Source organism: Sorex fumeus, unplaced genomic scaffold, assembly GCF_029834395.1.
Source record: "Sorex fumeus unplaced genomic scaffold, SorFum_2.1 ptg000098l, whole genome shotgun sequence".
Classification (NCBI taxonomy): domain Eukaryota; kingdom Metazoa; phylum Chordata; class Mammalia; order Eulipotyphla; family Soricidae; genus Sorex; species Sorex fumeus.
The window spans coordinates 57564635-57592149 of record NW_026606155.1 but is presented as its reverse complement, the minus strand read 5'-3'; the positions used below and the strand labels follow the sequence as shown (position 1 = coordinate 57592149).

Sequence of the window (27515 nt, the reverse complement as noted above, 5' to 3'; positions counted from 1 at the left end):
CTGTGTAAATCATGCTACTATTTGAAATTCAAAACTTGAAATGAATTTATCTTAGATAGTATATATACTACATTGAGAGAAATACAGTACTTACTCTTTTTCCGTGTTCTGATTTTTAAATGAGGTGAAAACAAAAGTAAATTCAAAATTTTACACTTTCTTTTTTTATATCTAACTTTTATGATTATTGCTTGTTATCAGTAATATAAATTTATATTACTAGTATAATTGGTGAGCCTGATTTGTCAGTTACATAGAAAATTTTAAGTGTTAATTTTTAGATTATATGTAATTGTTTTGTGCCTTATTTACTGAATTAGGGATGTCAAGTATATACTGTATGCAGAGTTGAATATACATAGGCATACTTTTATGTTCTAAATTACTTCAAAGATAAGTTCAGGTTTATTGTTTTATTTCTGAATGTTTTGATTATGGTTTATATAAAACTTATCTGAGGAACTAAATTAATGTGTCCGTATTATTCCTTTATGTTGCTTGTTCTAACAACACAGGATTTTTCTTCTAACACTGCAAATTGATTTTGTAGTAAAGGGTTTAATTATACTGTATTAAAATATGGTAAAATAAATAATAAACTAGTAACTGATTCAAAGGTGCTTTAAGACTGAATATTGTTGACTACAGCCAACTTTTAGGGTATTATTTTATATATAGCTCTCTCAAAAAAAGACTCAATTCACTACAGTGTTAGTTAAAAATAAACAGTGATGATAGCCACATCATTTAAAAGATAATGTAACTCCCAAGATATATCTATGTTAATATGTATCAGTTGGTACTGGGAATTCCTTTATGAGAGTCACAGTGTAAGGTTGAAGCTTTATTGTATTATAAAATACGAATATATTTTTAAATCATATGGAATTTGTTACCTTCAAAAATTACATCAAGAGTCACAGAGAGGAGGTTTTGAGGAAACTAGATTATTTTTCCACCTTCTCTTAAATCTGTTGATATAGCAGTAAGCAGGAGTAAGACATCCACATTTGGGTGTGATGCTCACTAAGGGTGTACATTAGGCTGTGCTTCCCCACTCAGTTATGGTACTCGCTGGAATCACACCCCTGGCACATCACCAGACTCACACCCTCTTGTTGCAGCTCTTGCACACAAATATCTGCAGTGCTTCCAAAAGTCTTGCCGCATAGGATAATAGAGCTTGCCGGGAACATGCTAGCATCCCCAAGGTTAAAACTCATGGCTTCCTGCTTAGAAGGCTGTTGCTTTAGGCCCTGAGCCATATCCTGACATCCCCAAGGGGACTGACTAGGTTCTTGATGGGAATTAAGAGAAATTCCACTGGGTTAGTTTCTGATCAGCTTTGGGTTTTGGATTTTGGTTTAGCCACACTTGCTCTCTCTCGTGCTCCTACATGCTCTCTCTCTCTCTCTCTCTCTCTCTCTCTCTCACTTTCTCTCTCTCTCTCCCATTGTTTGAACTCTATTTTAACACTTATCATTATTTTAGGCATGGATTTTTAAGAAATAAAGACAAACTATTCCACTTCTGCACTTTTGCCTCATTTACTGGTTCAAACAAAACTAATGTAACTGGAACCATTTCATTGACTCAAAAACCATGACTCAAAAACCTCACCAACTATAATAATTTTTGAAAGTTTTATTTCCTGAATATCATCTCATATTTGGAACAATGGAGATCTTAAAAAAATATGTTTTACAGTAAGTTATAATGTTGATTTAAAAATCATTTTTAAAGCAGTAAATGCAACACTTTGCTGCAAGGATTTTCACTAAAAATATTTAAACAAACTTAAGCATATTCCCTGCACAGACTGTAAGTTTACCACCATTTTAGTTAGAAATGAAGATAGTCATAGGTACTGAAAAGATCTAAACAGAGTATCAAGTAAGCAGAAATAGGTCCTTTTGAAATTTGATTCCTGCATAATTTCAGAAATATTGATATAAAGACAAAGAAGGGAACATATGCTAATTCTAATTTATAATACAGTCACGTAGGCTTGTCAATGTTATTTTAAGTAGGACTGATGCTAACACAGTCTGTTTCTGTATCATCATAGTAGATCTTTTTGGGTAGCTGCAGAAGCCCAAATTAAACCCTGTTAGCACTGATTTAAATGGTTAATGGAGCTTTGGATAGTACCTGCAGTCAGTCCAGTACTTTAGTTGGGTCCACCTCATCACTCGCTGGTCTACCTGTGAAAGATTTAGTGTGCTCCAGCTGTCAAACTGATCCTAGTTACCATATGTAAGACCTTACAGGTATAGCTACATCTCAGAAATTAATCTCTTTGGCAGGTGGTAAGGAGGAAGAACTCTAATATATCTTGATTTTAGCAGTCACTTGACAGTGAATACAATCAAGAAATGATTGCACAACGCAGAGAATTCAAAGTTGACTTAATCGGAACATGTACTATGACTGTGTGGGATTCTCTCCAAGTGTTTTGTCTCAGTACTTGACCCTTGGTTCTCTGTTTAGCACTTTTCATCATATAAGTAAAAAAGGAACTTAAAAAGATTCTTTTTTTTTCCATAAATACAAGTAATGATAGACAAACTTAGGATGTCAAAAGATATTAATTACTGGGAAAACAAGCTAAATTTCATCAACATCTTGTCTGGTTAAAAATACTGCACATAGAATCAATTTTTTGTAGTTAAAAATGGTCACAGATTTTTAGTGCACCTTCTCCTTTAAAAGAGAATCTCTTGGGCTGGATGGATAGTATAACAGGTGAACACTTGCCTTACATGTGACTGACCTAGGTTTTATCTTCTGAACTGCAGGTGGTACCCTAAGCCTTCCAGGAGTTTTCCCTGAGCACAGAGCCAGGAATAAGCCCTGAGCACAGCTGAGTGTGGCTCCAAAGCCCCCCCCCCATAATTAAAATAAGAGAATCTCTTTCCTTACCCTTCCCCCTTCTCTAATCTGCATTAGCCTCTAACTTCCTTGACCAATAAAATAAATGAAATGTTTCACAGTTTCTTAAGCCTCATGCTGATGTGAGTTAAGCATTTAAATAAGTCTGGTCTGCTCTACTTGATATTGAGAAATCACCTACAGAGGAACCACATAAAGCACCAACTATTTAGGTATTTGACTACCAAACCTTGACTATCTTTATAAGTGATTCTAAGAAAAACCAGCAGAACTTCCTTGCTAGAACACTCTACATTGACCTGATAAATATCTAGTGCTTTAATCCACTAAATTTGGAATGGTTTATTATGTAGCATAAGTAACACAGAAATATCAATTGTACGTGTATGAAATTGGAGATACTTGGTTGTACGGTATAGACAAAGTAGGAAAGAATATTATTAGGTAATTTTCCCCAGAGCTCAATGTAAACCCATACTGAAACATGGCAGCATTAAACTAGAAGTCACTGTCACTGTCGATGTCCTCCCGTTGTTCATTGATTTGCTCGAGTGGACCTAGTAAGAGTTATATGTATGTAGCATAAGTAACAAAGAAATATCAATTGTATGTTTGTGAAATTGGAGATACTTGGTTGTACGGTATAGACAAAGTAGGAAAGAATATTATTAGGTAATTTTCCCCAGAGCTCAATGTAAACCCATACTGAAACATGACAGCATTAAACTAGAAGTCACTGTCACTGTCATTGTCCTCCCATTGTTCACTGATTTGCTCAAGTGGGCCTAATAAAAGTTATATATCAAGAGGATACTGATTCTACTTTTTAATGTTTTGTCAAAAATGGATTATTTATTCAGGGGTATGTAATTTTAAAGACAGTAGGCATGTTAAAGAATATGTGAAAGGAAAGACTCATTACTGGATGAGTCTGTTAAGTTTTTAATGTTCAAGGCTGAAAGTGTTTACCTGGAGAGGAAAAAACATTGTGAAGACGTGACAGCTCTCCTAACATGTGGAAAACATGGCAATGAGTTAAAGGTAGGTCTAGAATAGGAGATCCAAGAAGTGGGAATGCCAATTGGTCCAGCCTTTCTAGAAAACTATATAGACATTCCTTAAAAAATGAGAAATTGAGCTTCCATATGATCCAGTAATACCACTTCAGGGAATAGATCCCAGGGGTGCAAAAAAAAAAGCATAGTATAAATGAAATCTGCACCTGTGTGTTCATTGCAGCACTGTTCACAATAGCCAGAATTTGAAGACAACCCGAGTGCCTGAAAAAAGATGAGTGGTTAAAGAAACTTTGGTACATCTACACAATGTAGATGCAGCTATGCAGCTGTTAGGAAAGATGAAGTCATGATATTTGCTTATAAGTGGATGGTCATGGAGAGTACATGCTAAGTGAAATGAGTTAGAAAGAGAGGGATAAACATACAATGACTGCACTCATTTGTGTAATATAAAATAACATAATATGAGACTAACACCCAAGGACAGTAGACAGAAGGGCCAGAAAGATTGCTCCATGCTTGGAAGCCTGCCTCATGAGCTAGGGGAGAAGGCAGCTGGAATAGAGAAGGAATCACTAAGTCAATGATGGTTGGAAGGATCGCTCGAAATGGGAGATGTGTGCTGAAAGAAGATAAAGGACCAAACATGATGGCCTCTCAGTATCTGTATTGCAAACCATAATTCCAAAAAGGAGAGAGAATAAGAGGGAAATTGTTTGCCATAGAGGCAGGGTGAGAAGTGAGGGGGGATGATATACCGGGGACATTGGTGGTGGGGAATGTGCACTGGTAGAGGGATGTGTGCTTGATCATTGTATGACTGAAACTCAAACATGAAAGCTTGTAACTATCTCACAGTGATTCAATGGGAAAGAAAGAGATCCAAGAAGGACGATGTCCTGTTAATTAGATTTTGAGGGCCAGAGAGAAAGTGTAGTAGGTAAGGCCTTGCACCCTGCCAACCAGGGTTCCAATCTCCTGCACTCTCTGCGCTCAACCAGGGGTCACTCCAAAGCACAGAACCAGGACTAGCCTCTGAGTGCAACTAGTTGTGACCCCAAAACTCACAAGTAATATGGGCTTTTGACTGTTATTCCCCATGCTAGCTACTTTCTACCTGTTGTTTTTTCCACTTTGTTCATCAAGACTCTAACACCCTCTCTTCCATCTACTTCTGCTTTTACCTCACTTACAAACTCTAGTCAGTTTAAGTCTCTTCAGACTTTGTTATTTTCTCTTGTGAATTCAATCATTTCCTTACAGATACTCCCATATTACCTAATACGTACTTTTATAAAAATGTGAGTGTTTGTATTTATATGCTCATTCCTATATATTTTCAAAATATGGACATTGTATATGCAATTATATATATATATCTCAGCCTGTAACTTTCAGTTACGCTGTGCATAAAACTGAGTAAGAACTTTTTATTGGTTATAATATATGCAAGGGAGAGTAAATAACATCTCATCTTTTTTACAGTAATACTTGATAATATTTTATTCTTGATAATATTTTCATTTAATTCATTTAATTTTTATTTCTTAATACAATTAAGTACAGTTGAATTTTAAAACTTTGATAAATATCTCCCAAATTTGGCATTCTTTTTACTTATTTACTCTAGCAGTTTTTTTTTTTTTATTAGTGAAACACCGTGAGGTACAGTTGTAGACTTATAAGTTGTTGTGCTTGGGTTTTAGTTATACAATGATCAAGTACCCATCCCACCACCAGTGCTCATTCTCCACCCCCACCAATCCCAGTATCCCTCCCACCCCCCATCCCCCATCCCACCCTGCCTTTGTGGCAGGGCACTCCCTTTTGTTCTATCTCTCCTTTTGGGTGCTGTGGTCTGCAGAAGAGACATTGGGTGGCAATCATGTTTGGTCCATAGACTACTTTCAGCAGGCATCTCCCATCTTTTGCAGATCTTCCCAGCACCCTTTATTTGGTGCTCCCTTCTCTATCTGAGCTGCCTTTACCCCTAGAGTGTGTGGCTGGCCTCTAAACCATGGAGTGAACAACCTGGTATTTATCACAGCTGTTCTTGGGTGTTAGTCTCTTATTTTGTTACTTTATGTTACCCAGATGAATGTAGTCTTTCTATGTCTGTCATCTCATCTTTTAGCCTCTCCCATACAGTTCTGTGCTTCCTTTTCCATCTTGCCCTCCTTTTCTTTACTCCTCTGATCTCAGTTCTTGCCAGTCGTCCTTGTCTTCATTGTTTGCATCTTTCTTTAATTTCTGCATCAACTATATCACATGCACTCATCTACCTGAAATTTACCAAAGATACTTTAGCAGCCTATTGGAAACTTTCCTTTTCCCTATACCTTAAATGCAAGGGAGAAGAGACATCCTAGTTTCACTTTTCTGCAGCTCCACCTCTGAATCCATGTTAAAACCCTTCCTCTATTAGTGTATACTGTCCAGAGGACAGAGAGAAAGTACATTAGGGTAAAGCATTTGTCTTGCACATGATCAACCCAGGTTCGATCACCAGCACCAGACCTTGCTCCCTGAACACTGCCAAAACTGATCTCTTAGCATAGAGCCCAGAGCAAGCCCTGAGCATATCCTGCTGTGGTCCCAGAACAAGCAGAAATATGAAATAATTTTATCACTCTCTCCCTCTTCAACATTGCTATCTAATGATCTTCTGACTGGGCTGGAACGATGGCACAGCAGGTTGGGCTTTGACTTGCACACAGCCAACCCGGGTTCGATTCCTCCACCCCTCTCTGCGAAGCAGAGCCTGGCAAGCTCCCTGTGGTGTATTTGATATGCCAAAAACAGTGACAAGTCTCACGATGGAGACGTTACTGTTGCCTGCTGGAGCAAATTGATGAACAACGGGAGGAGAATGCTACAGTGCTACAGATCTTCTGACTAGTACTATTCCTTTAAGGTGCATTTAAAGCTCCTGACTCACTATATTCTCTACCTCAGCTTCTACATTCATGCTAAGAAGTCTGTGTCAACAGTCTTTACTATTTTTTTGCTTCCTGGAGGCTAGTGAACTTTACCTCTTCTCTTCTTCAGCTACACTGGGTGTTGTCTTAACTCAGGACTTTGCTACATCTAAGATCTACATCTTGAAATCCTAAGATTTAAGTTGCCTCTCTTATAGTAACCACGGCCTTATTACACTGTTCTTTCCTTCCAGCATAAAAAATCAACATTATCTATGCCCTTGGTTCGTTATATTTTCCCCTAAACTCACATTCCTCATAGACCTGGCCTTCTTTACCTAATCTGGATTCTGGGTTTAATCACAGGAAATTTATTCTCATGCCTTTGTCATTTTCCTTACTCTTGCCCTATATTTTAAGATCAATTATTTCCATAATTTTCTCTCCCCAAATGAGCGTAAATCCCCCAACCCCAAACTATATAGTGTTGATAAGTAAGAGAAGGCTCAGGATTTGGATCCATGGTAAAGCACATACTATGTATGTATTAGACTGTGAGTTTGATTCTCAGTACCCCAATCCAAATAATTAACCCCATATAACTATAATTCTGTTTACTGTCTAGCCTCATTTTTATGAAACAAGCTATACTGAGTCTTTTTCACATTCCATTTTAGGCTTCATTGTATGTTCAGCCTGTTATTAAACCTAAATTGAAAATGGGTGGTGGGGAAGTAGTACAGAAAGGTACTTTCCTTGCACATGGTTGATCAGATTTAAACTCCAGTACCCCAAACCTGGTCAGGAGTGATTCCTGAGCACAGTGCCAGGAGTAAGCCCTGAACACCACCAGATGTGGCCCCAAAACAAACATAAAAGCTTACATTGGAAGAAATTGTACTTCCTTTTCAGGTGGACCCTACTCACTTTGATCTTAACATGAACCTTCCAATCATCCCTTTTTAAAATTCTTTTCTCCGACTACACCTACTTTTGGTTCATCCTTTGCTTCTCTTTTTTTCTCAAACTCTTTGCCAGTTTATCAGAACTATTTTCTTTTCTCTTTTTTTTCCCCCTTTATTTTATTTTATTTTTTTTACAGTTGTAGATTTACAATTTTTTGTGCTTTGGTTTCAATTATACAATGATCAGATACCCATCCCTCCACCAGTGCCCATTTTCCACCACCATGGATAATATCCCTCCCACCCCCATCCCCCCACCCCCCCTGTCTCTGTGGCAGGGCAATCCCCTGTGTTCTCTCTCTCCTTTTGGGTGTTGTGGTCTGCAAAAGAGGCATTGAGTGGCAAACCTGTTCAGTCCATACTCTACTTTCGACATGCATCTCCCCTCCTGGGAGGATCCTCCAAACATCCTTTATTTGGTGCTCCCTTCTCTATCTGAACTGCCCTTTCCTCTAGGATACCCGGCTGGCCTCTAAGTTATGGAGTAATCCTCCTGGTGCTGATCTCAGCTATTCTTGGGTATTAATCTCATACTTTGTTACTTTATATCCCCCAGATGAATGCAATCTTTCTATGTCTATCCCTCTCTTTCTGACTCATTTCGCTTAGCATGATACTTTCCATATTGTACCACTTGTATGTAAATTTCATGACTTCATCTTTTCTAACAGCTACATAGTACTCCATTGTGTAGATGTACCAAAGTTTCTTTAACCAGTCATCTGTTCTTGGCAGAACTATTTTCTTAAGTGCCCACATTTTTTTCTTTTTTATTTCTCTCTCTCTCTCTCTCTCTCTCTCTCTCTCTATATATATATATATATATATATATATATATAAAACATGTCTATCCTCCACCAAGCACATGACTAGAAAAATTCAGTCATAACTAAATTCTCTAGCCTCATTTTCTGCCATCCTTCACCTATTTTGAAATTCCAAGAAAACATGGCACTGGTAGAGTTTAACACACATGTTGCTATTATGTCTCTATATCCTCACATTTGCTGCTTCCTGTATCTGTGATGCCCATTCAGCTTCTGCTCTATCCCCCTCCTTTCAAGTAACTTGTTTGCTTCTTGTCATTGAATACTTGTCTTAAGACAAGTATCATCAGGAAGACTGAACTGACCCCTTACCTTTCCTTCCCAAATTAGGTTCGATTTAATCTGTCTTTATCCTTTTATTGATTACAGCACTTACCAATAACTTACTCTAGGAGCCCCTGTAAAGGTCAGTTTTGCTACCTTATTACTTTTCATGAGCAGAAACCATGTGCTTTTTGTTGATTACCAATGTCTAAAAATTGCGTGGTACAAGAAAATTCCTAGATTTATGATTACTAGTTGAATTGAAATCGGTTGTCCATTTAACAGAAAGGCCTACTTAATATTCTCACGTATGTGAGAATATCGGTTGTCCATTTAACAGAAGGGCCTACTAAATATTTTCACGTATGTGAGGAGAGGCCGACAAAATCTCAAGGCCGAACTAGGCTGCCACAACGAAGGAAGACAAAAATGATCATCTGTACTTTCAATGCACGTAGGCTAGCATCAGATGCATCCATCGAGGGACCTGATGGTACAAGCGCGAATGATCAAGTACGACATCATTGGTCTGACCGAGACTAGAAGGCACGAATCTCACCATGCCATTTTCGACACTGGAGAAGAATTGTTCCTCGGAACATGCGATAAAAGAGGTGTTGGAGGCGTTGGTGTCCTTGTCAACACAAACTTGGCCAAGAGCATTGATTCATTCAAATGCCTAACAACCCGAATCAGACGTTTACATTTGAATAGATGTGGCTCACTGCCTGCAGTTTCTATCTTCGTTGTCTACGCACCAACATCTCATTATGATGAAAGAGAAATCGAGAAGTTCTACATGGAGCTAGAGAAGTTCTAAAAAGAAGACCACACCTTCTACAAGATCATTGTCAGTGATTTTAATGCCAAGATAGGACCGAGAAGATCAGCTGAAGAACTTCACATCGGGACCCATGGCCTAGAATGGAACGAACAGGGTGAGAGACTGAGTTCATCATGTCGATCAAGACCATTCATGGTAACTCACAGTTCCAGAAGGCAGAATCTAAACGATGGACATGGGAGTCTCCCGGTGGATGATTCCACAACGAAATAGACCACATCATATTCAATCAACAGTTTTGCCTGACCGATGTCGCTGTTGTCCCAAAATTTCGAACAGGATCGGACCACCGTCTCCTTCGTGCAAAATTCTACTTCACAGAGCAGGGAGAAAGGGCTGCAAAGTTCAAAAAGAGAACTCCCAGAATGACCACCAACTGGGAACTCTTTGGTACTATTGCGGCAACATGGGAAGATGCCATTGTTGACAACATTGACGAGGAATATGATCGACTGGTTCAGCACCTCCATGAATGTGCGAGGAACGCCAAGAGAGAGATAGCCACAAAAAAATCGCCTATCTTCGAAAACTCTTGAGCTAATTCGCCAGCGTAGTTTGGCGCATGCCTCAGGCAACCGCAAGCTAACGTCCGAGCTCGCAAAGCAGTGCAGAGATGCGATCAAGGAAGACCTCAAAGAGAGAATAGGAGAAGTACTGGTAGATGCGGCAGAAGCCGGGAAAAGTATTCATAACGCCCGCCTGTCCTTCGCCAACTATAAGACCAAGATGACTGCCCTCCGACGTCCTGATGGATCCATCACATCCTCCAGAAAGGCAATGGAGAAGATTATCCATGACTTCTAATCAAATCTCTTCGATAGCCATGTCTACTTGCCGACATACCAAATTCCACAGGATGGATATGTCGTTCCCAATGTTCTCCCTTCCGAAATCCGACACGCCATATCGTCGGTAAAGAAACGAACAGCACCCGGCCCAGACAAGGTCAGACCTGAACACCTGAAGAACCTGCCGTCAGTACTCATCAATACACTGGCTCGGCTCTTCACTCGCTACCTATCTGAATGCAAGGTTCCGTCCCAGTGGAAAACCAGCAGGACCATACTACTGTTCAAGAAGGGAGACATCCATGACATTGGCAACTATCGCCCGATCTGCCTATTGTCTGTCATCTACAAGTTGTTCACTCGAGTCATCCTAAATAGGATTGGCAGAACACTAGATGAAGGACAACCATGCGAGCAAGCAGGGTTCCGCAAAGGATTCAGCACCATCGACCATATCCACATGATAACCAAGCTCATTGAGGTTTCTCGGGAGTTCAAGATGCCGCTCTGTTTAACGTTCATTGATTTAAAGAAGGCCTTTGATTCTGTTGATACGGAAGCGGTCATTAAAGCCCTAGCCAATCAGGGCATTCAAGCCCAATACATCAGGATCCTCCGTGAGCTGTATTGCAGATTCACTACCAGGATCTCACCATTCTACAAAGAAGTGATCGTTGATGTCAAGAGAGGGGTGCGGCAGGGTGATACCATTTCACCGAAACTCTTCAGTGCCACCCTCAAGAACATCATGCGACGACTGGAATGGGAAGGAATGGCAGTGAAGATAGATGGTCGGCAACTACACCACCTCCGCTTTGCTGATGACATTGTTTTAATAACACCAAACATCAGCCAAGCGGCACAAATGCTGGCCGACTTTGACCGTGAGTGTGGAAAGGTAGGACTACAGCTGAATCTTACTAAGACAATGTTTATGAGAAACAGCCTTGTTCCTGACGCCCCATTCGCTCTCAATGGAACGAACATCTCCGAATGCAACAGCTATGTGTACCTAGGTCGAGAGGTCAACATGACAAATGACCTGGCACCCGAGCTGCACAGGAGGAAGAGAGCAGCTTGGAACGCCTTCAAGAACGTCGAAGGAATAGCTAAGAGGACGAAGAACCTCCGGCTCCGGGCACATCTCTTTGATTCCACTGTTCTTCCTGCATTAACATATGCCTCAGAGACCTGGGCCCTACGCAAACAAGATGAGAACGCTATTCAGATCTCCCAAAGAAGAATAGAAAGAGCTATGCTTGGAATATCATGTTTCACGCAAATAAGAGAAAGAATCCAGAGTTCTGACATCCGTTGACGATCAAGGATCAGGGACGCTGTCTCATTTGCCAAGGTGTCGAAAATCAGATGGGCTGGTCACGTAATGAGATTTAAAGACGACCGTTGGACTAGAGCTGTTACTGACTGGATTCCACGGGATGTCAAAAGACCGCGTGGCCGCCTAGCTACCAGATGGTCAGACTTCTTCGTCAAGATCATGAACGATCGGTTTGAGGCCCTTCATGTTCCCGGAGCGAACAGATGCCATTGGGCTACATTAGCACGCGGCAGGGACAAATGGAGACGTTACTGGTGCCCACTCGAGCAAATCGACGACTAACGGGAAGTTAAGTGATTAAGTGATGTGTTCCACCAGTATCTGATTTTATACCAAAACAAATTTGTCTTCAAGTACACACACTCCCTAATCAAACCTATTGCTCTTCCCTTCCACTATCTAGGTCGCAGTATCAGTTTCATAACTCCTCACAAAAACCAAATAACGGGGATATAGCCTTTTTTTCCATCGTGCTCTCAAAAATCACAAAGTTCTTTTGATTCCATGTATTAGATTATCCTTAATCCATTCCTTCTTTGTGCACTACTGCATCCCTAGTTCTGGCCTTCAGATCCTACTATGATTTTTCTTGATTATGACCAGTCTATACCAAAATACTCCTTTTAACTATTTTGAATGTACAGTTTTATAGCTGTAAGTACATTAACATTGTTGTATTCACCAAGATATTTTAATAAAAGGTTATTGAGTCTACTTATAGACTCATTTGCCTTCTTTTCATCTCTATATTACTTATAAGATCTTAAAATCATTCAGGTGTTACTAGAAAAGCCTTCATTGTTTGCTGCTATCTACAATAGCAAGTTAAAAGCAGAGTTTTTATAAATTTCAGCTGGAGTGAGAAATAAAACAAAGAACACTAAATCTTCTAAATTTTTTCAACTTTTATTTTTTTTGCTTTTTGGGTCATACCTGGTGATGTACAAGAGTTACTCCTGGTGGTGTTCAGGGGACCATATGGGATGCTGGGAATCAACCCAGGCCAGCCATGTGCAAAACAAATGCCCTACCCACTGTGCTATCACTCCACACCCATTTGTTTCAGCTTTTTATTTATTTATTTATTTTATTAGCGGAACACCATGAGATACACTTGTAGACTTACAAACTTTCGTGCTTGGGTCTCAATTATACAATGATCGGGTACCATCCCTCCACCAATGCCCAATCTCCACCACCAATGATCCCAGTAGCCCTCCCACCCTCCTACCCCCACCCCACCCCACCTTTGTGGCAGGGCATTCCCTTTTGCTCTCTCTTTCCTTTAGGGTGTTGTGGTTTGACATAGAGGTATTGAGTGGCCATCCTGTTCGGTCTATAGTCTACTTTCAGCACGCATCTCACATCCCAAGCGAATCCTCCAAACACCCTTTACTTGGTGTTCCTTTCTCTATCTGAGCTGCCTTCCCCCCACACACACACACCCAGCATGTTGGCTGCTGGCTTCCAGGCTGTGGAGCAGACCTTCTGGTACTTATTTCAACTATTATTGGGTGTCCGTCTCCCATTCTGTTACTTTATATTCCCCAGATGAGTGCAGTCTTTCTTTGTTCCTCTCTTTCCAGCTCACTTCACTTGGCATGATACTTTTCATGTAGAACCACTTGTATGTAAAGCTCTTCTGGAGTCGTAAATGGCAACCGTATGCTAGATAAGAAGCATTGAACGATAGGGAATAAAATAAGGTTTATTAGATAGGCTGAGTATCATACCTAAGGACTAAGCAAGAAGAGTACTTGTGGATGCAGGTGGATATGTGAGTCTGAAACGGAGTTTTAAATAGAAGTCCATATTTGGGGGTTAAAATTGAATTCAAGGAGCAAATAAGATTTCTTTAATATAGTGGGGGAAGGTATCACTATCACTGTCACTGTCTCCCGTTGTTCATCCATTTGCTCGAGCGGACCCAGTAACATTGTGAAACTTGTTACTGTGTTTGGCATATCTAATACGTCATGGGTAGCTTGCCAGGCTTTGCCCTGCAGGCGAGATACTCTCAGTAGCTTGCCAGGCTCTCCAAGAGGGGCAGAGGGATCAAACTCCAGTCGGCCATGTCGACCATGTCGGCCCCGTTCAAGGCCATGTATTAGATTATCCTTAATCCATTCCTTCTTTGTATGTGCACTACTGCATCCCTAGGCCTTCAAATACTACTAGGATTTTTCTTGATTATGACCAGTCTACCCGCTGTGCTATCACTCCAGCCCAGGGGGAAGGTATAAAAAAATAATTAAAATATTGGCAGATAAAAATAGGTACAAGAGTAAATTAAATGGAACTGCGTAAAGTCTTCTCTGTTGCTGGGTACCAGAGATACAGTGAGTAGAGAACTTGCTGGCTCATGCCCTGAGCATAGAGCTAGGAGTAGGTTCTGAGTATTGCCAGGTGTGGCTCAACATCAGAGTATCTTTTTTTTTTAATTTTTACTAGTGAAACACTATGAGGTACAGTTGTAGACTTATAAATTTTTGTGCTTGGGTTTCAGTTATACAGTGATCAAATGCCCATCCCTCCACCAGTGCCCATTCTCCACCACCACTAATCCCAATATCCCTCCTACCCCTCCATCTCCCCCCATCCCATCCTGCCTCTGTGTCAGGGCATTCCCTTTTGCTCTCTCTCTCCTTTTGGATGCTATGGTTTGCGAACATTATTGCCACTCAATTCCTCTTTTGCAAACATCAGAGTATTTTAATAAAAATATTAAATCTCCAGGGCTGGAGAGATAGCACAGCGGGTAGGGCATTTGCCTTGCATGCAGCCAACCTGGGTTTGATTCCCAGCATCCCTTATGGTCCCCTGAGTACTGCCAGGCATAATTCCTGAGTGCAGAGCCAGGAGTAACCTCTGTGCATCGCCGGGTGTGACCCAAAAAGCAAAAATAAATAAATTAAATTTAAAAATATTAAATCTCCTCTGTTGCGAGGCTTAAAGCGGTAACACTCTTTTGTGTTTTTACTGTTGTTTGGGGGGTCACACCTCACTGTCCTTGGGGCTTACTCCTGACTCTGAGTTCAGGGATCACTCTTCTGGGGTTCAGGAGATCCTACGGGATGCTGGGTTTCAAACTGGCTCGGCCATGTTCGAGGCAAGTGCCCTGTCCACTCTACTAGCTTTCCAGCCCTGAGGATAATGTCTTTAATACTAATGGCAAACGCCCCCATCCCTTTCATTTTGCAATCACTGTCATTTACTTTACCGTGAGTTTTCTGTTACAATTTGTTTTCTTTAATATTGGAGCGGGGGCAAATACATTCTAAAAAACAGAGTGCCCTTTAGAAAATTTAAATAGTGCCTTTTAAAGGGTGTTTATTGGTCTGATAATTTTCTTGCAAGACCAGAGAGCAGGGAAAGAGTACCCAAAGGATATTTTTTGTACCTCCCTGCACCCTACCCATCTTAACCACGTACTCCCTCAAATATGAGAACCTAGTTACATCTCTGACCCCAACTCTCTTTATAGTCATTTGTGCAACATTTAAATTTTTTAATGTTTTTTTAATGTTAGGTATTGTGGTTTACAATACCCTTAAAGGTAGCATTTTTGTGTGAGTCATTCCTGTACCACACCCTCTTCCCTCCACCACTTCCCAGTGCCCTCTCCTCATACCCCTCTACTTACCCTCCTTCACCCCCATGGTCAGCTTCCTACTAAAAACCTGTTCTAAGCTTCTGTTACCTTTGAGTATTTGTTATTCCTTTACTGTGTTTTTTTATGTCCCAGATATTAGAGACATCATATTTTATTTTATTCCTTTTGTTCTAACTTCACTCGGCATGATACTCTCTGGATCCATTCCCGTAGGTATAAATTGTTAGGTTTCATATTTTCTTGTAGCTGAGTGGTGTTCTGTTGCATGTATATATCAAAATTTCTTTAATCATTCATCTGAAGTTGGATACTTCCAGTATTACCGGGTTGGGGTTAATAGTGCTGTAAATATAGCACTATATCCACTGCAGTGAATATAGAAGCACAAATACCTTTTCTGAAGAGTTGTGGGGCCCTTGGAATAGCTGGATTATATAAAAGCTCAATTTCTAGTTTTATGAAGCTGTGTCCATATTGTTTCCCAAAATATTGGACCAGGCTGTATTTGCCCCAGCAATGAATTAGGGTTCTTTTTTCCTCATATCCATTCCAATCCTGGTTGCTTTGTTCTTTGTAATATGTTCCAGTCTCAGTAGTATAAAATGATATCTCATTGTTTGGATTTGCATTTCCCTAAAGCATTTTTTATCTGTCTTTTGACCATCTATATGTCTTCTTCTCATCATTTCCCCCTTTTTTGTTTTTTGTATATTTACCTCATCCTCCATGGGCCATAATGATACAGGGATGCAGGCAACCAAGGTGCAATTACAGGCAGTCATGGTCCTCCCGTTGTTCATCGATTTGCTTGAGTGGGCCCAGTAATGTCTCCATCGTGAGACTTGTTACTGTTTGGCACATTGAATACGTCACGGGTAGCTTGCCAGGCTTTGCCATGCAGGCGAGATACTCTTGGTAGCTTGCTGGGCTCTCTCGAGGGGTGGAGGAATCGAACTCAGATCGGCCATATTGGCTGCATGCAAGGCACAAGCCCTACCTGCTGTGCTATTGCTCCAGCCCATTTCCCCCATTTTTTGATGGAGTTATTTGTTTGGGTTTTTTCTTTCTTTCTTATAGAGTTCTACCAATAGTGCAACATTTTAAAGGCTATTTTCTATCTTCTCTGCTGTGGGAATAATTGTGACCTAATGCTTTTGAATTTCTTTTATTATTATTTTCTCCTTTTAAAATATTTTAAATAGATATGTTTGATGGGGCTTCCTCATTGCCTAAATAGTTGGAATGCTTTTTCTGGAAAAAAAAATATGTGTAACCAGTCATCTGTTCTAGGGCACTCAGGGTTTTTCCAGATTCTAGCTATTGTAAACAGTGCTGCAATGAACGAACAAGTGCAGATGCCACTTTGACTATACTTTTTTGCCTTTCTGGGATATATTTCCAGGAGTGGTAATGCTGGATCAAATGGGAGCTCGATTTCTAATTTTTTGAGAATCATCCATACTGTTTTCCAAAAGAGCTGAACCATTCGACATTCCTACCAGCAATGAAGGAGGGTCCCTTTCTCACCACATCCGCCTTAACACCGGTTGCTTTTGTTCTTTTGGATGTGGGCCAGTCTCTGTGGGGTGAAATAATATCTCATTGTTGTTTTGATCTGCATCTCCCTGATGATTAATGATGTAGAGCATTTTCTCATGTGCCTTTGGTACATCTACACAATGGAGTACTATGTAGCTGTTAGAAAAGATGAAGTCATGAGGTTTACGTACAAGTGGTAATACAAGGAAAGTATCATGCTAAGAGAAATGAGTCAGAAAGAAAGGGACAGACATAGAAAGATTGCATTCATCTGGAGAACATAAAGTAACAAAATAGGAGACTAACACCCAAGAATAGCCGAGATAAGTACCAGGAGGTTCACTCCATGGTTTGGAGGCCAGCCGCACACACTAGGGGAAAAGGCAGCGCAGATACAGAAGGGAGCACCAAATAAAGGGTGTTGGGAGGATCCTCCCAGGATGGGAGATGCATGCTGAAAGTAGGCTATAGACCGAACATGATTGCCACTCAATGCCTCTTTTGCAAGCCACAGCACCCAAAAGGAGAGAGAGAACAAAAGGGAATGCCCTGCCACAGAGGCAGGGTGGGATGGAGGGATGGGGGTGGGAGGGATACTGGGATCAGTGGTGGTGGAAAATGGACACTGGTGGAGGAATGGGTACTCGATCATTGTATAACTGAAACCCAAGCACAAAAAATTGTCACTCTACAACTGTACCTCTTGGTGTTTCACTAATAATTTTCTTTTTTAAAAAAAATGTGTAGCCAAGAATAATTCTACTCTCAAAATAGCAAATGTAAAAATTGCTTTCAAAAATGGAATCTACAATGATTTTTTATTTCGGTATAATTCAATTGATGAGAATGAATGTCTTTCCCTGCTTCTATCCCTCCTTGTCACTTTAAAAAACTATTATCTTATCAATAAGAGTATTTCAATTCCACAAGAATTCAGAGATAAGCCTTAAAAGTTCCCATACTTTTGGAAGCAATGTAACACATTGGATCTATGAAGGACATGATAATTAAACCTAGGATTGCCTCTCAGCTCTGTAATTCACTAGCAGTTTGGCTGTGATCAAAATTATTTGGTTTTGTCAACAAATAATCTCTCCTCCATGGAGTTAAAAATTAATTTATAAGTTCTTCCTCAAGTTCCCTAGCACATAATATTCATTACTTTCAAAATATATAGCAGAATTAATTCATTAAAAGTAAAAACTAAGAAAATATAAAGTGTGGTTCATATACTTGATGGAAAGCTATATATTCCATTTTAGTAAGCAGATATTATGTAGATATTCTGAATGCTGAAAAACAGTTGAAAATAAAATTTCTGTCTAAAATATAATGGCATTTTTCAAGTTTATATGGAAACACCACAGCAAATAATAGCTTGAAATTATTATTCCCTAGTTATGTGCAGTGTCTCCCATCCAAGTACTAACCAGGCCCGACCCTGCTTAGCTTCCTAGATTAGCCGAGATCAGGCGCGTTCAGGGTTGTATGGGCGATGGCACAGTGGTAGAGCATTTGCCTTGCACGTGGCCGGCCCTGCCGACCAGGGTTCGATTCCTCTGCCCCTCTCGGAGAGCCCGGAAGCCTCTGAGAGTATTTCGCCCGCACGGCAAAGCCTGGCAAGCTACCTGTGACATATTATTATGCCAAACGCAATAACAAGAAGTCTCACAATGGAGACGTTACTGAGCCCGCTCAAGCAAATCGATGAACAGTAGTGCTACTGTGCTATGTGCAATGTCATCAATTTACTTTCTTCTAATGTGTAATTAAAATCACAGACGAACTACACTAGCTAACACTTTTTCAGTTCAACTTGAGTAAGAACATAAGGAAAAGAATTTAATGAAATAATTAAAACATAAACCAATAATCTGAAATCAGTAGCCTTCTGTTACTTCACACCCTAGTGGAAGTAACTTTGAACGAAGAACAAGAAAATCACATCCAGATTTGTCTGTTTGCCTCAGAACTTTGTATAAAAGTCTATCTGTGCTCAGTTTACTCCTATTTAAAGATTCTAACCCTTTTCCTATTTCATGAAATCCTGGGGAGCTATTGTTGAATAATGTGTAAGACAGTTGAAGCCCATTTAGTGAACTACATAATGTTTTAAGGCAGGTTATTGATTTAGACAGTAAAGAATAGCCTACAGGCAAATCCTGCAAGGTGCTCAGCAGACACAAGCCTACCTTCCTGTTGGCAGAATCCGTTCTTGGCAGGTGTAAACCGTTCCTTACAGGAAGAAATAGGTTCTTCATTGTGTTTCAGGAGTCAGTAGGCTTTTGCAAAATTAAGTAATTGACATTTTTCTCATTTTTGAGATCAAATTTTCATAAATCATTCAACTTGGATAAACTGAGAATGTAGTTAATCTAGTAATTGTTTAAATATAGAAGAGACATTGCAAAACATAGTATTTAAGTATTTCCTCCTAACCTCTTACCTTTGCACGATCTGAGTTCTAAATGGAAGGATGCCCTAATGTCTAAAAGTGAAGCAAAAACAAGAAGAGCCTATGGTAAAAAATAGAAATAAAACACAGATTCATCGCAGTAATTTGGGATTCCACTGATTCAAAACTTGTAAAGATAATAAGACTGCAGAGGAAGGCTTATTTTAACATCATGAGAATTGTTATTAATTAACAGTGTTTAGTGAGAAGGGGAAATAATTAACTGATTTGAAAGTAGTACTTTCTAATTTTTACAGTATATTTAGAAAAATACTGTCAATTTCTTGTTGGTATTGACTCAACTTGTTGCAGTTAATTCCAAGTTATTATCATATTTTAACAATACACTTAAGAATACCACACTGACCTTTTTGCTGTCCTTCACAATTCAAGTTAGTGAAACTTTGCCTTAAAGGATTTGTGTAATACTATGAATCATGATATTCAAAATATATAAACAGTACTAGTATTTATTACTAAGAAAAATCTGATACAGATTCATCTCTGAATACAGTTGATTAGTGAATCAATACTAGTATAAAGCTGTTTTAGTATAATTTATATGTAATAAATTTATAACTTAAAAAAGTTACCTCTTTACACTGAACATCATTACATTTCTAAAAGCACTGAATTATTTTGTTTTATATACCCATTTTATGTTAACAGAACTATTAACGTATGCAAAATCTTCCAGTTAACTAGAGCTAATCTTCAACGTAGGATTGCAATGGATTATTCTATCTCAACCAGTGTATATGACCCTAAGAGTACCCTTATTCCTTTAGCATCTTGCTCTGTGCAGTGTTTATTTTTGAAGAACCCTCATGCATGGATCCATATAAATGAGGCAAACTGGAGCAGACTAGACTGTCGCTCACCAGACTTTGAGGAAGGAAGATTGTATATTTGAAAACTGCTGGACATAATGTGTACCTATAAGAAAGATTTCTTTCTGTATAGCATCAAGCAAAATTTGGATTGTGATTGTATGCTTTCACTAAGTAAAATAAAGGTAAAAAATCATCAGTGGTCTGATTACCTCGTTTTTGATCAAGCAAAAGCTCAGTGATGAACATCATTGTGATATTCCTCCCAGAGTATTCTAAGAACACTGAGAAATGGATTTCTAAAATCATGTTGGTTTAACCAATATATATATAATAAAATTTCTCACTTGCTAATACTTAGAAATAGTAACTTTTAAATGTAGTACAGAAAGTCTGCTTTTATTAGTGTCAAATAATTTTATGCTTAAATTATTTTAATACCACTGAAATAATAACTTTTTCTACCTTATCATATCTAATTTCTTTATTTTCATCAGCTGACTTGATTGGGGCAGCAAGTTGGAGCGGAGGGAGATTAAACCTACAGGTTGTAGAGTATGCCAGGATGTCACTGTTTTAGTTGAGTAACGAGTATACAATTGATTGTGTAGTAAATTGCATAGTAAATGATTGCAGTAAATGATTCATGCACAACCTTAATTCAAGTAGGTACATATTAAAATAATTATTATTGATTGCATTTATCATCTATTGATGACATAATCTGAATATCTGGGTTAAAGTTTGTGTTGTTGCTGTTTTTTAACCTCAAATACTTGGCACTCTAACACTGTCTGTTGCTTTCAGTAATGCTTTGTTTCTTAACATGACAACCAGGGCTGCCTGGTCACAGGCAAATACTCTACTTTTTCAGCCAGACATTCCTGACAGTGCTTACACTTTGCTATTCTTTTTTTCCTCCCACCTCCCTTCCCCCAACTTAGGCTGGAAAGGCTGGTGGACGTCCTGAGGAAGAAGGTTGGAGCCGGGACCATGAGGACAGTGATCTGACTGAAAAAAACGGCAGTCTGGGGAAGCGATCACATCTGGTGACCAGGCTGCTTCATTCAACACTGTGTAAACACTAAAGCCTTAACTTAGCAAACAGTTGTTAGAAGTGGGACACTTCAACCACATTCCAAACTGAGATAAAATCAAATCACAAATGTTTAACTACTTTGCTGCTGACTTGAGTTATTTATCCAAATGTATTAACCACAGTCTTACCAATTGGGTAGCTAGAAAGTTGCAACTTTTGGTAACTATTTTATCTCAATGTATTTAATATAAATCTTTTTCCTGAAAGAGTATTACAAAATGACAGGAAAGTTGTTCAGGATCATATCTCACATATGGCCCTTTCTGAATCAAAATGCAGCAAAGTAAATACTATCTAAACCGTAAGCCACTATTTTAGGTCAAAACTTCAAATACATGCATTTTTTCAATATTGTCTGTTAATTAATAAGAGAGATCAGACATAATAGTTTTCCTCCAATGCATACATATAATCCTTGTTAGTATTAACAAATATTAAGTATAGCTGCTAATAATTAAATGTACAATTTGCTTTAACAAGATTTTGGTTCATTAAAATAACGTTAATCAGTGCATAATTTTTGTTTATTACAAATCAGATAATTCAAACTTTTCAATAAAAAGAGGATATTGATAATATATACTCCTAAATTTATATTGTCAGTATTTTTTATTTGGGGATTTGAATAAGCATCTAAACTCCTATTTAAGCTGTTGAAATTGCCAAATTTGTCTTATAGGCTGAAGCACTTTTGACTTGGAAATTAACTTATGTCTCTCCTACTAGACAAGAACTCATGCAACATGTTAAGCATTTATTTTGATTCTCTATATTTAAATTTGAGGTTTTGTTGTGAAAAAAAGTAATCCAGTGCATAATATATATAATAATATTTAAGGACTTATGAAAATTAAACCTGTAATACATTTTTCCTTGAGAGATTATATTTTAAAGTTATAGTGGTATAACTACTACTATATCCAAGTATACACAATTATGAGAAAAACTAATGACTTATCAGTTTGGCCTAGGAAGTGATCATTATCTTTTTAGATTGAATAGGTGAAAGGCCAGTAGAAATTATTGTTCCTGGAACAGGGTGAAATAGACAAGGAACAATCAAGTTAATAAAAATGTTGTGGGCAAGTGGAAAGTTTCTAAGTACATATGATTGTTTTAGTCCATCTTTAATATTTAAATTACCTGCCGTTGCCTATTTTCAGGACTATCGTATAATAATTTGTTGTGCCATTATTTCTTACTACATTAGAAATTCCGTTGTATTTATTCTGCAGGAAAATGTTAGGGCTTTATCATATGGTGACAGAATAATTGGAATGCTTAACAAAGCATTTTTGCCTTTTTTAATACATTAAATTACCAGAAATTGGAATCAGCCCACTGAATTCAAATCTAGAACATACTTGTACTGCCTGCTTTTAATCATTTTTATGAAATCTTGAGGAAAAAGATGCTTGAAATCAGACCCAGGCTCCCATGTCCTCTACCAATAAGCTACATCTCTGGCTACAATGATTTTTTTTAACTATCAGTAATAGAAAATATAATAGTAATAAGGAATTTACAAAATAATTGGATTTTCTCAGGAAAAAGGAAAATTGCAGCCTCTCTTAGGCCAGTGACTATGAAAACATAGAAATCTGAATTAATTCGATCATTTATGGAAGCCATTCTGGGCTCTAATTAAGGCCCTTGACCGGTCTGTAGATGAAAGAACAGCACTTTTCAAATCATGTGGGTAAGTGGAGCAATACAGTTCCTATTACTCTAAAGGACAGACAAAACTTTCTCGAGCTATTTTGTTTGGAGTTTTATAAAACACAAAATATAACACAGAAGCACTTGCAGTTTCCAAACATCTCTTCCTATGCCTAAAAAATTAGAGGAACCAGTTGCTTGTAATTCATATATACAACGTTCATTGAATTTAATATTACAAATTGAAATTTATAGAACAATTCTAACATCTATTATTCAGTATAGGTCATCTTCCCCAAATTATTACATCCTCTTGAAATGAGACAGACATCTTAAAAAGTTACAAATGCTATATACTAGAATTAAATATATCAGCTATTACTATTTTATTTCTTACACTTAAGTGTGTCTACCAACAATGTTTCAAATCTTTTTCTTTGGTGTTGAATAGCTTTCCTCAGTAAAGATCAGTTCCTTATACATATAATCATTAATAATGTACCTTGAGAGGTATTCCAATTTTCAGAGATGTTGCCTCGAGTTTGCTTTAATCTCAAGTTTGAGTTTTACAGTAACATAATATACTTTTCCTAATAAACTGGATAGTTCAAAGGAGAGAAAACATAAAACAAATTTGCACAGCCCTTGATTGTTTTCAGTCTTTTCTCTCCTGTATTTTTAATCTACTCTTATCAACAACCTTATAATAATAATATACTCAAAATTTTATGACATAATTTGCTGTTGATAACTGTTATTTGCAACTCAGCTCTTTATAAATATATTTATGTATACAAATATATATCTACACAGACAAATACATTTGCCTTTTTAAAAATTGATTTATAAGTCAACTGTTAGGCTCTAGTGATTTCAGTATTTTGTTCATGTTATATTAGAAATGCACATGGTTTTCTGAGGCTTTTAAACAAATACATGGAATGGTTGAAAGATTTATGTTGCTTGTGCTTAGCTAAATATGTCATCTCTAGAAAAGATGTGGTTTATTTTGGCACTGTTTTAAAAACTCAAATATTTTAAACATTTGTTAAGTTAGAGCTTGCACATTTGAACTAGAGGCATACGTTCCAGAATAGTATCTCAAGTTACCAAACCTTTTGTAATCCTTTTACTAGAATAACTATTTTTGAAAAAGCTTTATTTTCTTTTTATATTATGTACCTTAAGTTGAACTTATAAAAGTTGACTTTTTTTTAATAAAGGACTTTTAGGTAGAATAGGACTGCATTAAATACATACCTCTGAGAATCACTAATATACTGTATATATTGATATTTCCTTATAGAATCAATACATTTTACATTTTACTATTTTCTAAATATAGAATTATGGGGTGTGAGAATATTTTTGTAAACAACCAGTTTCTTGATTATCTCAGTATTAACATAGGTACATTTTAAATTTTTTTTTTTTTTTTTTTTTTTTTGCTTTTTGGGTCACACCCGGTGATGCTCAGGGGTTACTCCTGGCTCATGCACTCAGGAATTGCTCCTGGCGGTGCTCAGGGGACTATATGGGATGCTGGGAATCGAACCTGTGTTGGCCATGTTGGCTGCGTGCAAGGCAAACACCCTACCTGCTGTGCTATTGCTCCAACCCCAACATAGGTACATTTTAAAGCACAGACTTACTTCCCAAAATATGGTATATTTTAAAGCACAGACTTACTTCCCAAAATATGTATTTATCTTTTTTCAGGGGGAGGGGAGGCGGAGTAGGAGAGGGGTATTTGGCCATACTTTGGCGGTACTCAGGGCTGGCTCCTGGTTCTGTGCTCAGGAATCATGAAATTGAACCAGCTGGACCATGTGCAAGACACGTGCCCTAGTGGCTATATTCTGCCCCAGTCCCCAAATATATGTTTACTATTTTACTCACATAAAATCTCTGAATTCATATTCTACACATTCCAATTCAGTTCTTACACATTGATCTTAAATTTATAATTATATGTTCTTGGGACAAAATACCTGCCTTAGAGAGACCCTATTCAATTCTGTGGTACCGAATAGTCCCCTCAGCACCACTGAATGTGACCTAAAAACCACATAAAATGGGCACTGGTGGAGAGATGGGTACTGGATCATTGTATAACTGAAACCCAAGCACAAAAATTTGTAAGTCTACAACTGTACCTCATGGTGTTTCACTAATAAAAATTTAAAAAAAAAACACACACACATAAGCCTTTCAAAAGAGGTCTGTTATATTCGAAACTATGTGAATATTAAATAAAATAGTGATGAAATATTAAATAATAAACTGATGTTTATTATTAATATGTTTAGAACCTAAGATCACTTAATCACTTAACTTCCCATTAGTCGTCGATTTGCTCAAGCGGGCGCCAGTAACGTCTCCATTTGTCCCTGTCGCGTGCTAGTGTAGCCCAATGGCATCTGTTCGCTCTGGGAACATGAAGAGCCTCAAACCGATCATTCATGATCTTGATGAAGAAGTCTGACCATCTGGTAGGTGGGCGGCCACGCGGTCTTTTGACATCCAGTGGAATCCAGTCGCTAACAGCTCTAGTCCAGCAGTCATCTTTAAATCTCATTACGTGACCAGCCCATCTGATTTTCGACACCTTGGCAAATGAGACAGTGTTCCTGATTCTTGATCGTTGACGGATGTCAGAACTCCGGATTCTTTCTCTCATTTGAGTGAAACGTGATATTCCAAGCATAGCTCTTTCAATTCTTCTTTGGGAGACCTGAATGGCGTTCTCATCCTGTTTGCGTAGGGCCCAGGTCTCTGAGGCATATGTTAATGCAGGAAGAACAGTGGAATCAAAGAGATGTGCCCGGAGCCGGAGGTTCTTCATCCTCTTAGCTATTTTTTCGATGTTCTTGAAGGCGTTCCAAGCCGCTCTCTTCCTCCTGCGCAGCTCGGGTGCCAGGTCATTTGTCATGTTGACTTCTCGACCTAGGTACACTTAGCTGTTGCATTCGGAGATGGTCGTTCCCTTGAGAGCAAATGGGGTGTCAGGAACGAGGCTGTTTCTCATGAACATTGTCTTAGTAAGATTCAGCTGTAGTCCTACCTTTCCACACTCACGGTCAAAGTCGGCCAGCATTTGTGCCGCTTGGCTGATGTTTGGTGTTATTAAAACAATGTCATCAGCAAAGCGGAGGTGGTGTAGTTGCCGACCATCTATCTTCACTCCCAGTCCTTCCCATTCCAGTCGTCGCATGATGTTCTCGAGGGTGGCACTGAAGAGTTTCGGTGAAATGGTATCACCCTGCCGAACCCCTCTCTTGACATCAATGATTACTTCTTTGTAGAATGGTGAGATCCTGGTAGTGAATCTGCAATACAGCTCACAGAGGATCTTGATGTATTGGGCTTGAATGCCCTGATTGGCTATGGCTTCAATGACCGCTTCCGTCTCAACAGAATCAAAGGCCTTCTTTAAATCAATGAACGTTAAACAGAGCGTCATCTTGAACTCCCGAGAAACCTCAATGAGCTTGGTTATCGTGTGGATATGGTCGATGGTGCTGAATCCTTTGCAGAACCCGGCTTGCTCACATTGTTGTCCTTCATCTAGTGTTCTGCCAATCCTATTTAGGATGACTCGAGTGAACAACTTGTAGATGACAGACAATAGGCAGATCGGGCGATAGTTGCCAATGTCATGGATGTCTCCCTTTTTGAACAGTAGTACAGTCCTGCTGGTTTTCCATTGGGACGGAACCTTGCATTCAGACAGGTAGCGAGTGAAGAGCCGAGCCAGTGTATTGATGAGTACTGACGGCAGGTTCTTCAGGTGTTCAGGTCTGACCTTGTCTGGGCCGGGAGCTGTTCATTTCTTTACCGACGAAATGGCGTGTCGGATTTCGGAAGAGAGAACATTGGGAACGACATATCCATCCTGTGGAATTTGGTATGTCAGCAAGTGGACATGGCTATCAAAGAGAGATTTGAGTAGAAGTCATGGATAATCTTTTCCATTGCCGTTCTGGAGGATGTGATGGATTCATCAGGACGTCGGAGGGCAGTCATCTTGGTCTTGTAGTTGGCAAGGACAGACGGGCGTTACGAATACTTTTCCCAGCTTCTGCCGCATCTACCAGCACTTCTGCTCTTCTTCGGGATCGGACCACCGTCTCATTCGTGCAAAATTCTACTTCACACAGCGGGGAGAAAGGGCTGCAAAGTTTAAAAAGAGAACTCCCAGAACGACCACCAACTGGGAGCTCTTTGGCACTATTGCGGCAACATGGGAAGATGCCAGTGTTGACAACATTGATGAGGAATACGATTGACTGGTACAGCACCTCCATGAATGTGCGAGGAACGCCAAGAGAGAGATAGCCACAAAAAAAGACTGTCTTCAAAAACTCTTGAGCTTATTCACCAGCGTGGTTTGGCGCATGCCTCAGGCAATCGCAAGCTAAGTCCGAGCTCGCAAAGCAGTGCAGAGATGCGATCAAGGAAGAC

General features: G+C 39.0%; 1 protein-coding gene across 2 annotated transcripts in view; it reads left to right on the top strand.

Annotated features, from left to right (window-relative positions):
* MIPOL1 (mirror-image polydactyly 1) overlaps nt 1-21969 on the top strand; it is a 304969-nt gene extending 283000 nt beyond the window's left edge. For both annotated transcript variants that reach the window (XM_056133809.1, XM_056133808.1), the window contains exon 13: nt 21238-21969. In XM_056133809.1, coding sequence (XP_055989784.1) covers nt 21238-21304 — 67 coding nt within the window. In that variant the 3' untranslated portion in view covers nt 21305-21969. The remainder of the gene's footprint in view (nt 1-21237) is intronic.
* Nucleotides 21970-27515: the final 5546 nt, after the last annotated feature.